Source organism: Catharus ustulatus, chromosome 3 (genome assembly GCF_009819885.2).
Source record: "Catharus ustulatus isolate bCatUst1 chromosome 3, bCatUst1.pri.v2, whole genome shotgun sequence".
NCBI lineage: Eukaryota > Metazoa > Chordata > Aves > Passeriformes > Turdidae > Catharus > Catharus ustulatus.
The window spans coordinates 92,567,580-92,582,844 of NC_046223.1; the positions used below are offsets into that span (position 1 = coordinate 92,567,580).

At 35.6% G+C, this 15,265-nt stretch overlaps 1 protein-coding gene across 1 annotated transcript in view; it reads right to left on the minus strand.

The window, feature by feature from the left end:
* Nucleotides 1–469: 469 nt before the first annotated feature.
* Nucleotides 470–15,265, minus strand: part of PRIM2 (DNA primase subunit 2) — a 103,629-nt gene continuing 88,833 nt past the window's right edge. Inside the window, exons 10-13 of the mRNA XM_033056711.1 lie at nt 14,414–14,540; nt 13,499–13,581; nt 6,865–6,933; nt 470–1,974 (exon numbers count right to left, since the gene is read on the minus strand). Coding sequence (XP_032912602.1) covers nt 1,747–1,974; nt 6,865–6,933; nt 13,499–13,581; nt 14,414–14,540 — 507 coding nt within the window. The 3' untranslated portion in view covers nt 470–1,746. The remainder of the gene's footprint in view (nt 1,975–6,864; nt 6,934–13,498; nt 13,582–14,413; nt 14,541–15,265) is intronic.

Here is a 15,265-nt window from a genome sequence, read left to right on the forward strand (position 1 = left end):
TTAATCAAGTGATGTAAACTCAAAATAATGAAGTATGCCAATAAAGCACAAAAGCTTTGCCCCATACCCTTGTTTCTTGCACTTCAGTTTGATTTTTCATTCAGAGGATTTGTGTTGTTATATTCTCTTCACTGTAAGATTTATTTTTCAAAAAATCTTATGCTTGAATTTCTAAAAATAAGTTTATTCTAATGTAGCAATCCACTACAGAATACATGTACAAACAGCCTGTTACCAACATAGATTTCCTGAAAGAGCTTCACTTCTATTGAAAGAATCCATGATGTCCACTTAGGCACCTCCAACTCAGGTATTCAGTAATGCTAAATCAGAGGAGTTACCACTTGCAAAGAAGCTTCAAAACCCAAAGTTTTTTAACCATCTACTACAACCCATGGACTTCCACACATCAGCTGGGGTGATGCCAGGAGCTAAACCAACAGGAGAAACCATCCTTGTGTAAGGCTCCATATCCATGGAGCCTCTGGCACCTAAAAACACAGATGAATTAATTCTATACAAAATAACTATTACTTCCTAGCCATTAGCCACAGAATTATATCGGAATCATTATAAATATAGGCAGCACAGCACACAAATGTATTAGGCTGTCATTTGAGAGACTAAGTTACAGCTAAAACAAAGCTTCAGGTGGGGCAGTGCAAGCTCAGAAAAACTGAGGTCAGTGAGTCTCCATGCCAAGGCCTCATAGGGCTGGCACCAGTCCCAAGCAATGACAGCACTGTGTTCATGTGGCTAAAGGCTGCACTGGTAGCAAGGTCAGTCTCCAGGCAGGGCATAGTGTTGTCTTGAAACTCCTTAAGTATCAGGTAAAATAAAACTGAGGTCTTTTACTCTCCCTGGCAGAGTACCCAAACAGCATGCCAGAAAATACCAGCTCTGCTGGGAGCTCCCATGCACTGCATGATGGTTGCTGCTGCACTGAAAGCAGCTTGTGTGTAGGGCAACCTGGGCTTTGGGAGAATGGGTGGAATTTAGATGAGCCAAAGCTACATTCAGATAGCTGTTTAGCTTAGCAGGACACAGGACGCTCCAACCACACTCAGACACTGAGGAAACTTTAAAAGAAATATATGCCAATAAGCTTTTAGATTCTTCATGATAAGTCAGTTGGTAGAATATATTTTTTTTATTATTTTCTTACATACAGGTGTCTAAACTCTGATTACATTCTCTTCCTACTATCAAAACCAGCTTTCTAAATTTAGTGTCAAGGTACAAATTAGGAAGCTGATTTCCCTCAGCTCCTCATATAGAAGAGAAAGACAGACTCCTCCAAAGCGTAATTTTGATCACAAAAACTCCTACTTAATTACCATCCCAATACAGCTACAAAGAAAATATAAAAGACTTTTGCTTTGCAATTTTTTATTAAGATGGTACATAGAAAAGTGATCACAAAAGGGGATAAAAATATTAGAACTTGTTAAAGAAAACCAGAAAAGATAAGTCAGACAAAAATTACCTAACAATTGTGAAGAAAGTTTCCTTTCCCATCCTTAAACATACCCTATAAAACAGCTTCCTAAAGCAGTAAGAATAAATACTGGATGCAATTACAGCTTCAATATTTATCTTTCATTTTTTCAGCCTACTCAAAGCACAAAATGCTTCTGTCTTCCAGGTGGTGAACTGCATATTCCTCAGTACTGGGGCAAATCCAGCTAGAGAAGGGAAAGAATGAAAGAAAGAAAAAATAACACAACACACAAATAACACAGCTGCTTAGTCTTCAGTGAAGTATGCTTCCAGTCCTTCCAGTTCTGTATCAGCTTTTGCATTTGAAGAGGTGGGAGTAGAACTTGAATTCGTGCTTTCCTGACTATTATTTTTTTGTTGGAAGTTTCCCGAGTTATTGAATTCCTTCTTCAGTTCTCTGCCACCATTTAACAGCTTCTGACTCTCTGTAAAGTACTGATTAGGATGATTCAAAGAAAACCCAATGTCATCAACCTGCACATAAAAGGAAAGGAGCACCAAGTTATTACATGTATTTCTAAAAATAACCTTTTTCATATTTAATAACAGATTAATTAACAATTTAGTAAGTTCTAATTTTGTTGAAGAAAAAGACATCACTTTGTAAATAATGCCTCAGTAAGTGTTTGCATGACACAAATCTAGTTTCATCAGAAATTTTCTTCCTTCATTGTAGAAGTAACTTTGGCACATTCAAACATTATTTCACACTGTCTTTACTACAGTATAGAAAAATAACACCCCAAAATATCTAAAAACACGTAAGTAAAATGGCATCTCTTTAGAGATGTAGGACTACTGAACCTACACCTTAAAACAGACTTTCCCCACCCAAAAGAAGGAGTGAGAGAAGTCTAGAGTGCAAATGAAAGTGGAAAATATTGCTAGAAGTTGTAGAAACTGCACAGCATAAATCTAGATCTAAAGTATCAGTGTGAAACTGCAAATGGAAAAGGGTAGCTTCATGTCCTTCCCTGACTTCCCAGAAGGCACAAATGCAATGTTTACAAGGGAGTGGGCTAAGACAGAATCCCCACAGATCAAGTTTATCTTTGCTCCATCAGTGCCACCATCAGCATCCTGACTCTACACAACTGGTGCCACAGAACATTGAGTCTTCAGTGGAAAAGAACACAGAAAACTAACATAAGGTGCAGCAGATCTGTATGACTACTTTCTTCTTTGCAGGTAGATTCTTTCAGCTCTGGAATTATTTGATAAATGAACATCCAATTAATGCTCATCAAATATTTCAAATCAACAAAACTTTTAGCTTTGAAAGGAAGCTATTCTCACATATTCACCACAAACCAGAGTTATAACTTCTGTATTTCTTTTGGGAGGCTCAGAAGTTGGAAATGCTTACTTTAAAAGGCACTTTAACCTCCTATTCAAGGAAACCTGCACCTTTCATCTGCCTGTCAGTCCATGTGAATTCCAGGAAAATTTTTTTTAAATACTGGTTTTAAAATACATTGGAAGACTTACCAAATATGGGATGCAACACACCAGGGAAGACTAAGAGCCATATACCTATAAATTTCTGTTCCCACTGTATTCCTTTATTCCCCAGAAGAGAGCAGCCAATTCAGGCATAATAAGCAACTCTGCACACACACAGAGTCTCCTGAGGACATACTGTGGCTAATTTAATATGCCAAACTCCATCAATTTAAATTTCAGCTGTTTGTGAATAATCATAAAGCAGAGGATCAGTGTGTGCTCTAAATGGAACCCTGATTAAATGCATTACCACTGCCTAGCTTAGCTCCATTAGAAAATGGTGACATGGATAAAAAAAATCAAATTCAGACACAAATTAGCAACTGTAGTCAGTGACCTTGCTTGAAAAATCTTGAAAGTAAGTAACAGTCCTAGCACTCTAATTTGGTACTCAAAGGCATAATGAAAGAAACCCCCCAAAAACCTAACCCAAAGTCATCACTGAATTTGATTTTAGTCTTATGTGGATGATTCTCATCCAGTCAGCTTTCATCCACGCTCCAATTTTCATTATGTGGGAACTAAATTACTTTACTCTAAAAAGGCTTAAAAAGAAGTGATATAGTGAAAAACTGGCTTTCCTTTTAGAAGCTCTTAATGAGCTCTGGTTCTTTTAACCTTAAAATCTCAGTTCTCTCAGACCACTTTAGGAGTCACTTTGTAACTCTTAATTTTATTCTACCCCCTCCTCTCCCAAAGAGTTTGGAGAAAGCTGCAAAAGCAGCTCATTATAAGATTGGAGCCTACAACCATGTTTTCAGAGGTGATTAATGATATTTGTGAGTTTTAATTTGTGGGTTTTAAAAAGCTATTTACAGGTTGTTAGTTAAAATTGTTGTATGAGTCCATGCACCATTTTTTCCTTTTCAAACTTGAATGCTACTTAAATAAAACTCTATCAGATGAAGCTTAGACAACTCTTAATTAAAAGAATTCCACCCATTCAACTTCTTGTGATGAGAAAGTCTTAACAGAGAAACAGGAAGATTTTTTCATTATCTTCATTTGTGATATAGTGATATAGAAAGAATTCTGTTCTCTGTAATTTTCAACAGGGTTCAGTAAGCACTTCCCTGAATAAAAATATTCTGTTCTGGCTGGAAATTCACAAGAAATTTGAATACAAAAATGGAAATCTTTTTTTACATTAGACTGCTCATACAACTTTATGCAAGTTTTACAATATTTTTAAGTAACACAGATCAAAGTACATTAATTTTAAAAGCTTCATCATTAACTTAGTTGTAAGTTAGCTGAGACTTACTACAAGAAATAGAGAAAGTAGATTTCTCTAACAGCTTTGTCAATTCACACTGGTAAATCTATCTGGAAACCACCACACCCAAAGAAAAATATCTCTTCTGGGTAGTCAATACTTTAAGCTTTTAACATGCAAAAGCTTTAAAACTTTAAGCTTTTAACCAAGCCAAAAGACCTGCCACTTCAGACACAGCTATATAATCCATCTAAGTAGGTGATACTAACACAAGACCTTTTTTTTTTGATTCAGCACATTTTGCACACACTGGCTCTCATACAAGCTCCAGTTTAGTATTCCTGCTACAGCAAATATTGTTTGGAAAATCCTGAAATAATAATTTTGAAGCTGCAACATCTTTGGGTTTTAGCCAAGAGCTTTTAAAATGACAGCTGATAATGCTACAGCTGATATTAGAGAAAAAACAGGTGGAGCAATTCTGGTGCCACAGATTTCCTTTGGCAGACTTATTAAGAGTTAACAAACTGCTGACATGTATCTTAGTCCATGCACTGGACTACACAAATGATGTCTGCTTTTGTTCTGTGGTTGTGAAAAAGTGAAACCAAAGTTCAGGAGAGGTGTAGCATTGAAGTGAATATGCCCAGGTTACACAGAATACACAGAGCATCAGCTTTTTGTTAGCCCATGCTATTTGGGCTGGTAGCACTGACAGCGCAAGGACACAACCCCCATCACCCATCCCCCAAAAAATGTATCCAAACGTTCTCACTCTTGTCCAGCTGTATGTGCTAGCACAGTCTTGGTGCCAAGCACTAGACTACTGAAGCTGACCCTGTGAACTTAGAGAAATAAAATTTTTAACAAGTCTCTGCTACAAAGTCATTCATAGTCAATCTTACCCACATACACACCGTAACTTCTAAGAATTGCAAGCAGCACCAACAGCTCCTCCCAACACATATCAAACACATCCATGGTAAAATTTTTACATAATTTAAGTTAAAATTTTCCATGTGAGCAAGTCCATTACTTCCATGAAAATTTTACTTAAGATTGTTCCCCTGCTCAAAGAAACAATCCAAGTTATGCTAACTGATTCTTCTGAAATTTCCTTCACTGAAAAACTCTGCTAGTGAGATACAGGGAAGCAAAGGTTTAATTGCAAGTAAAGGTCACCAGCTTCAGCGACACATCTTTTACCTCCTCGTAGAAAAAAAAAATTTTCATTAATAAAGCATATAGTTGTAGAATAGAAAAATCAGTCTGAGCAGGCTGGTAAAAAATTAAGCAGATAAATTCTGTAAAAAAATTGCTATCATAAGCATGAGTCATTCAAACTACAGTGTCTGTGTATTCAGCTCTCTCTCCCCGAAATAATATCAAGAACAAAGCAGAAAAATGATTGTGAGTGCAAGCAGCAAAGACAGATATTTATATTACCACAAAATTGATAAAAAATAATGCTTTTCTGGAATTTCCTGTAGAAGGATGGAAAGACAGCTTTCCTAAAATGCACAGCACTGATTTATCTTTTGATGAATGTTGACCTTGGGGTCTGTAGTAATTTTGAGAAAATATTTTTTCTACTGACATGAGCTTACACAGAGCAAGTGTTACCTAAATTTAAAATTGTACATTATTTTGAATTTCCTTCCAGATTATTATACTTGTTCTCACATTTTCTAAGACCATAAGACAAAGTGTTCCTCTCAAAACAGAGCTGTCAAAACAACAGTGGTCACAGGTTCAGGGTACACCTTTGCTATACATTCATACATATGACTGCTGAAAATCTGTGAAGACAAAGAGTTCCACTTAAATCAATTGTGAAAACTGGTAAGAAAAATGAAAGTCAGTCATAAATGCCTCTGGGTGGGTCATCTAATCCTCATCCATACCCTTAGTAAGGCTGTTCCACAGTCTGCTGTTTGAAAGAGTTGTTTCCATTATTTGGTTTGTGAAGAAAACAGAGCTATAAGAACAGCTGTGCTTCACTGGGGCTATTTTGATGACAAGGAATCTTGTCATCAACCAGAAAAAGCTGGTTCTTTGAATCAAGAAATCACACAGGAGATGGAGTGTGGTCATTTGTTATCTTGAAGATTTTTGGAGAAAATTTTAAGATAACTTTGCTTACAATTAAGCAAATAGGAAAGCTCTGAGAACGCTCATCTTGATTTTAAAAAATAATCACACATGATTAAAATGTGAAAAAATACCAAATAAAAATTAACCAAAAAAACCCCATGCAAATGCCAGGAGATTAAATTAAGAGGTTTTATCTAAACATATCAAACTTGCTCAGTTAATTAAAGCCTACAAATTTGACTACAAGCAGGATATTGAAAAAGCTAAATGACTTGAAATAGATAAGATTCGACCATATTGACCTTTTCAAGAAGACAGGATAATACTTTACTACATCTTGTAATGTTGAGGGTTCTAATATCATCAATATATAAATGCAGAAAATTACGAAAGAATATTTGAAATTACTGAAAAGAAAACTAGGTAAGGCAAAACAGCTAATGATGGGTGGGCAAACTGAAAATAGTCTCTGGGCTTCATTCATGATTTCCAAGGCCTTGCTCAAGGCAAAGTGGGTGATAACAGCACAACAAAGAACAGCAGCTACTCACATCATGTGTCAACTCGAAGAACTTCTGGCAGGCCAGTTGGTAATGCACACCCTTCACCAGCTCCAGCACCTACACAGAGGGAGAGGAACGCCACAGCGTCACAAGTAGCACACACACAACTTACTGATACTTTCAACAACAAGGTATTCCACCATAGCCTTGTAAAACAGCTCATGGACATTTGCAGCACATCTTGCAGACGCCTGTGAATCCTACTAATAACTGACAACATTTTAGAACGCCCTGGCTGTGTTAAAAACAAGATAAAACCACAGGAAGGTACGCCCAGCCCTTAAAATGTAATTTCAATACTCTTAACTTCAAGAAGTTGAATCTATATTTTGGTAATATAATTGTGACAGTTATTGTCAAACTATCATATTACAACATCTCTTCCATAATTGCAGACATAAATCTAGCAATTCAAGTGCTTGAAGCATGAAGCAATCAAGGACATGATTTGTATTTTTATTTTCCACATTACCAGTTCATGCAGATGCACAGTAAAATACTACTGTGCTCCCATCAAGAAAATTTAATGCAAATCCTTTAGACAAGTATCTCTGAGAAGGGGAATGCTTTTACCTTCAATCAGATTTGTCCTTTTTGAAATGAAGCTATTTTTAGTCAAGCTCAGCAGAATATGTGAGTGAATAGGCTGTTTTGAACACGTATTAGGAAAATCATGCCATCTTTTGTAAATACAATTTGCTTTCCAATTCTACTTCAGGTAATCTCTTCTGTGCTGCATGAAGTCCCATTCTTATCACCAGAATGCAATGCTGGTTGAAATATTTTAAAGTTTCATTACCTCCTTCCTTCTTTATATAATCAACATGTATGCTTGCTCTGCTTATCAAACAGAGAAAATTGCTGGAATTAAGAGATAGCCTTGGTGGAAGGAAAAATAGTTTTCCAGAAATGTTAATTTCAAGTCATTTCCCAAGGTTGACCTTTGTGTCAAACACAGCAATATACAGCTTAAATCCCTGCTGTACTTATTATCGGATGCTGCCTTGTATTTATTGACAGGTATATAAACAAATTACATTTGCTGAATGGATAAAAACAGCAACACACTGCCAGGAAAGTACTTAGCCCCATTATTTCTCTGTAATAGCCCAACTGATTACATTTCCATCCCTCTTGCCACCTCCTGTTAAACCTTCTGCAAAACAGAAAGGCCAAGGCCAGCTAGGCAACGAAGTCTGAAATCTGCCACTATCTGTGTACATATATATATTTCCATTTTATTTCTCCTCTCTTCTTGAAATTGTCTGAAAAAATTAGTGGTTAAAGATTGAAAAACTCACTATTCTAAACACTTCAATTTCATATTGCCTTACATCTGCTAGTTTGTTCCTTAAAATATAATCTATGCCATACAAAAGAACCATCTCTATTTTAATGAAAATGCTAACCATGTTATATATATACTTTCTTTAAAAGTATTTTTCACCTAATATGGAGTAACTATCAGAAGACCTGTTTGTCTGTTGGTTAGTTAAAAGAAACATTCACAACATTCTGTAGCATTCAGACCTATCTGACCTGAATTTTTCAGTTGAAATAAGTCAGTTAATACAATCTAGTTCATAAATACGGTTTTCTCAAAACTCTTCTTTATTTAATCAAGATTACATGTAACAAAACAACACAATTTTAAAAATTTCTAAAATTATGTGTAAATACATTTTAAATCTCAGAACCTTAAGCGAGCAAACAAATTCAAGTATGGACAAATTCTTAGTATAAACCCTAAGAGATTAAAAAAGTTAGTATATATGTAAGGTTCAACTGGTCACATCATGGGGTACCAGGTTCACCTTCTGCATATATGAAAGGGAGGGAAAATAAGGGGCACATTTAACATATTTAAAGAAGAATAGCTTTAGTAGATTAACTTGCTTTATCAGGGAGGAAGTTGCTAAGAGGAAAAAAAAAGATTAAACACTGCAACAGAATGGAGCCCAGCTAGAAAGGAGTCCTGTGTGAGAGAAACTAACAATTCTCTATTGAAAGAAAAGAGATTTAACATCCCTAATAAATATTACCTTTTCTAACACATTTGTGTCCACAATGAAAGCAAGCTTGCAGCTGTTTTTCCCTAGTATTTCTCAGAATCAGACCTCCACTCAAAGTTTAATTCACAGCAGCAATCTTTTGCCTCTACACACATTAAGCCATTTACACTGCACTGTTTTATTTTTTAAGTAAAGGTACATACTCAAGGACTTTTCCTGTTACTCCTTATGTGCCTTTTTTCTTCACTGCCATCTGCAGCTTGCTTTTCTGATGTTGCTCTACTGACTGCTAATGAGGCTGAGATGATGTTTGGCAGATGTATGCAGCCACCTGCTTTTATAGATCCTCAGCACTCAAAGTAAAGTTGTTGCATAGCAGGATAGTTGGGGCTCTATAATTATTCACTGTTATTTTCAACATACTCAAAGTGAGTTTGGGTTTGGCTTGTTTTACATTGTGGAATTAACTTACCAAGAAAATCTTTCTACTGTAGGCTCAGTGATGTATGATTAATTTCTAACTTTCCCTGGAAAGCTTCTTTAGCTGCAAGGGAAAATATTTTTATGGACAGCAATAACCAAGGACTTTTTAAATATTAGATCAACAGGAAGAATGTTAGGGTTTTTTCCACTGTGCTGGTCTTATGGAGGGTTTTTTTGAAGGTTTGGCAGTTTTTTGTTTGGTGTTTTGATGGGGCTTTTTTCATTCATAAAAACATACAGCCGTATCAGAGGCCTAGGCACAGTCTGGCTTATTTATTTTCATCTCTGTGAAGACCACCAAAACACTAAGTCTGTTGAAGAATATTACACAAAGTCCAGTGATTAATTTAACCCAGTTATAGGGAAACAAAAGAAGTTAAATTAAGAAAAATATCCTACTAGAAAGAACAAGCCTTCTACTGAAGTTATCTGCTGTTCATCATCTTTCCCTAAAGAAATGCTTTTACTCCTAATAAAAAGCAGAAAGAACTAGTCTAGACTCTCTATTTCTTCTGTTTGTAGAACCAGAAATTTTTACTACTTTTTGCTTTTGCTATTGTAATTGACATGATTTAGGAAAAAGGTAATTTCTCCAAGAAAACTTTCTGAAACAAATAATAGATATTTTGAAACAACTAATTCAAAGCCTAGCATTTCTATCTCCCTATATGTTAGATGTGCAGGCAACACATTACAGTGCATTTAGTACAGTATCACAACAGATGTATTAATCACAGAATCATAAAATGGTTTGAGTTGGAAGGGACTTTAAAGATCATCTAGTTCAGACCCACCTTCCACTAGGCCAGATTGTCAATGTCCCATCCAACTTGGCCCTGAATACTTCCAGGAATAGGACATCTACAACTTCTCTGGACAATCTGTTGCAGTGATTCACTACCCTCAGAGTAAAGAATTTCTTCCTTATAGCTAATCTAAACCTCCATCTCTTTCAGTTTGAAGTCATTCCCCCTTGTCCTATCACTACATGCACTTGTTCAATATCTCATTTGTAAAAACATACCTTAACATGTACTTTAATCTTTATATTGTTCAAATTGATTAGCTGTTATCAAACTGATTTCATTAAGATTTTACCTAATTAGCAGTATACCAGAGAGAGAAATGAAAAATTATATACTATAAATACAAATGCAATGCACTTACACATTCACATATTAGATGCTCAGCTAATGCTTCTTTCTCCAAGAAGCATCAAAAGGAAAAAAAAAAAAAAGGGGCTACTATCACAAATATAGACTAACCTAAGGAAAAAGTGAAATTTGAAATTAATACAAGTTTAATAATTCAATTCTTGGAATAAACATCAGGATTAGTTCTCTGCTTTGAGCACTATGATAACTAGTCAAGACCTACAAGTCATCTGCTGCAATACTTTGAGGCGATTACTTCAGCAGATACAATCCTAGTCAAGATACAGCCTCAGAAAATCTGAACTGGAACAACAGGTTGGATCCAAATACTTCACAGAAAGGAGATTCACATATTCAAATGCTTTGATCACTTTTTTCATTACTGACAGTACTATAAAATGAATGCAATGAAAACAGTCTAATGCTCAGACTGACTACTGAAGTCACATGAGGTCTGGCATTATTTTCTCTGTTCCATCATCACAAAGTCCAACTTTCCCTTTTCACACCCAGTCCTGTGACACAGCCCTTTAGGATGGGGTTTGTTCCTACCACATAGCAGTCAAATGCTTTATCTTTACCAGAAACTTTTACGAACCTTAAATGAAAGGTTCAAGAGTATGGACAACCCCAGAAACAGGAGGCTAAGAACAGCACAAGAAAACTGAGTATCTTGGGTAAAACCACAGTCATTAGGGCTAGACACTAGTCCCTCATTGTGGCACACGTAATAGCCATGTGGAACAAGTTTCAAAGACAAGGAAGGGCCTTGTTTGTGAATTTGGAGGGAAGATGTAAGTACTCTTAACCAAAAGATGAAAATTACAGTAGGGGACCAATTCATCATTAAACAGTTAAATTCAAAACAGATGTTTGAAAAATTATGCATAATTCCCAGAATTTTGGAACAGAGCAAAGAACAAGCATAAGAGGTCCTGAGCCCCAGAAAAGACATACCATTTATTGAAATACACAGCTGAAAGGTTAAGCTCTGAACCATTCATTAAAAATAGGTATCTACTAGTCTGTAGGGGAGCTCTCATTGAACCTGGAGTTAATAGGAAGTCTAAGAGTCAAAGAGTATGGTTTGAGTGAATGCCAGTCTTGAGACCAAGCTACTGGAAATGCAGTTACATGACACCATTGAAAGACTGGTAAACCATCCACCCCTGATATCTATTCACAGAGCTAAAGGAAAAAACCCATTTGTGATAGTCAGCAACTGGCATCAACATCAGAGGAGACTCCTAAAAACCATTGTATGGACTGAAGGATCCTGAACTATTACTGGTCACACAAATATTACTGGACCATGAAAATGGCACAAAATGGAGGGGTAGCAATAATAGAACCTGGAGACAGATGGAAACTATTTTTCTTCCTCTTCTCCTACTGGATATTTCAAAGACTGTCTAATGTAAAAGACTAATTTCTGAGAACCCAGGTACAGCCAACATTTTATGTTATTTTGATTACATTTTGAGTGGAGGGTGGATAATTTTGTGGCTTTTTTGGTTTAAGACTAGGAATGGACACTGAAGAGCCCTTTACCCTAATTGTACTTAAACATCACAAAAATCATGGACAGGATATCTATTTCTGGGCAAAGAAGATTTTGATGGAGACAGTTTTTCTTAGTCACTTTTAATAAGAAAATACAAGACTGCTATTGAATCCAAATTCTACTTTACAAAAAACAAACAAAAAAAACCCTGAACACATATGCAAAAATAAAATCACAATTCACATTAAATAAGGAAATACATTAAAGATACTGTCTTTACTGTACAAATTCACTGAAGAAATAACCTCTAATAAATCCTACCCACACATACAGCAAGGCATCTAAGCCAGTAAATCCTCACCAATCTATGCAATGATTAGCGGATAAAAATCCCAGACCAGCATTGATTCTTGATGAATATATAAGAAAAAAAAAAGGAAAGATCTCTAGGGCCTCTCAGATATATAGATGCTTATTGATATGAATCAGAAGAAAATAGGAAAAAAAAAAAGAAAAAACACTCATGGGAAAAAGTATGAGTATTTCCTTACTATAATGAACAATAAACTCTAAAACTATTCTCTTTTAATTTGTATCTTAATCAATCCTTCCAAGGGAGACTGCTTTAAGTGGAACTTTCACATTCTTTTCTATCTAGTACAACAGTTTGTTGATGCCTGACAAGCAGTGGTGACATTCCATACGAACTAAAGACACCAATTTAAAGCGGTTTTTTCTGTGTACCTAAAGCAGGTTCCAAACAGTTTATACACAGATCTGTTTGGTCTCAGCTTAAATCTCACCAGTACATCTTCTTTCAATGAAAATGATTACAACCTCTTACTGCCTTAAGCTCTTACTAGAGCTAGCAGCAAGAGTCACAGTTCTTCAGGACACATCTCAAAGTTCCAATTTCTACACTGTTTTTGCTATGCAAGATAGATTTTCAATTGAAGTTTAGAATTTTTAAAAGCTGATAAAAAATTCTGCCTAATTTCATTAGACACTTTATGTGCTTTTGTTGTTCAGAGGAAGTTAGCACAACAGATAATAAGGACTGTATGGGTTTTAGAAGTTTATTGCAGAAAAGAATTATATTTGTGTACTGACTACACAGTAGTCATCCACAAGTAACTGCAAGAATAAAAATAAACTCTCTAAAATACTGCCAGATTAATTTAAACTTCTTTTCTAATCACAATGCAGTAAAACAAAGTATTAAAAAAATCTGGATTTTAGCCACACAGAAATAAACCTACTCATAATATTAAGCGAGAAAAGGCAGTGATGATAATCATCACATCAGTGGGAGCACTGCAGAAAACCAAAATTCTGGTATAAACCTTTCATAAGAAGAAATAATTCACAATACATACTGATAAATTGCATATGGCATTCCTACATAAATAAAAAGCAAAATTGAAAAGCAGTGCCTTATTAAGGAAAGTGTCAAGCAAAATGTGCCTTACCTGAGTTATTCCACTGGGAGGAATCTTGTATGACTGCAGCTTTTGCTTCAGCAGCTCAGGATCACTGTGGCGGAATGGGCACCCTGACAATAAAAAATAAGCAAACCCACAAACAAGGCTGTTTACTCAGGAGTTAGTGCAGTAAGACACTCAAGAGACCAGCTAAGCTGTTCCTAATTGTCTAACAGCTTATTAATAGGAAAGTTAATTACCCATGTGTACAATTGCTTTTTTTCTTAATTCTTTAAATAATTACTCTACTGCAGAGTTATCAGGGTAGCACAGGCTCAGGAGTCACATAAAATATCCCACCATAAATAGGCCACAATTCTTACTCACTGACAGGAAAAGAGTTAAAGTTAGTTCCTTACTAAGAACGACACTGTTTAATAGCCGTGGAACAAACCCAAGAAAATACAATAATTAGAGACAACTGGTCTTTAAAAGTATAGTCCATTGTTAAAATATCACCTTATAAGTACCTTAGAAAGTTCCACCACCTAAGTGATTTTTTTTTTTGTCCTAGAGTGAGTTTTGAGACACAACTGAATGAATGACTTAGTATGAGCACATTGACAGTGAAGCGAGTGCAGGTTTTCCATGTTAAGTCATACAGCTGTAGGAGTTTTTAAAATACCCTAGCAAACTTCAGACTTGCTGCACAATTGAATTTATACCTCAGAACACTTCTAATTGGTCATTTCTCAAAGCATGTGCACATTCAAAGTCTCCTTGAACTGCATGACACAACGTATATAAAAACAGCAGTTATCAAGTCTGATCTAAAGAGAACAGTTCAAGACCACTAGGGTATGGAAATTAAATACATAAGAGACTGCAGGAGGAAATAACTTCTCCAGCCAAGGGCTTCTGCTGTTTGTAAATGCTTGGGGTTTGTCCTCTTAAGGAACTCACCATGATAATCCCCTTGACTTGGTGGATTGGACATGATAATCTTCATGCAGCTGTATGGGGTATAATCAGTCCTCCTTCCTTCTTTGCCATAGCTGTGACGAATGCTGTAAGCATATCCTTTGTCAAACTGAATTAAAACAGAAGAATAAATTCTTACATATTGGGTCAGTAATTCTGTCTTCTCTGCAAATAGAAATATTGAGTAAAAAAATTTTTAAACATACTCTACCAATGAAAATAAAAACCTTGTTGCTTGCTGCTAGCTTTGGGTTCCATTATTACATGAACTTGCATTTGTCCACATATGTGCTTTACAGATACAACAAGAGAAGTGTGTATCTGCATTGATTTATGGTCTTTTCAACTGATTCTGTAATGGCTTTAAAGAAAAGATTACATAAAGATCAAAATTTTAGACTTCACAATATTAGTAAATGGAGAAAACATGGTAATCTACAATCTTTAACAAATGTCCATAAATTGATTGCCTGATGAGGAGAAAAAAATAGAAATACAGATTTCTTTACTCAGGTTCACATTCTTGTTCTCCCAAAGTATAATGCTACACCCATACTTAGCTTCAGCATGAAGTTCAATTCTTCAGGCTCTAAAATATACTTTCCTTGTATAAAAAAATTTCTATTTTGTCCACCAATAGACTATCAACTCCTCCAATAAAATGAAATCTTCTAAAGTACATAGATGTAATCATTTATCTTTACAGCTGAGCACAAAGCTATCAATATATCAATTTAGGTAAGTCCTGTGGAAACCATTCAATTACATGAGTTCATGTCATGATTTACATGGTAATAGGTGACAAAATCTGTAGAGGAATCAAATTACTTAATA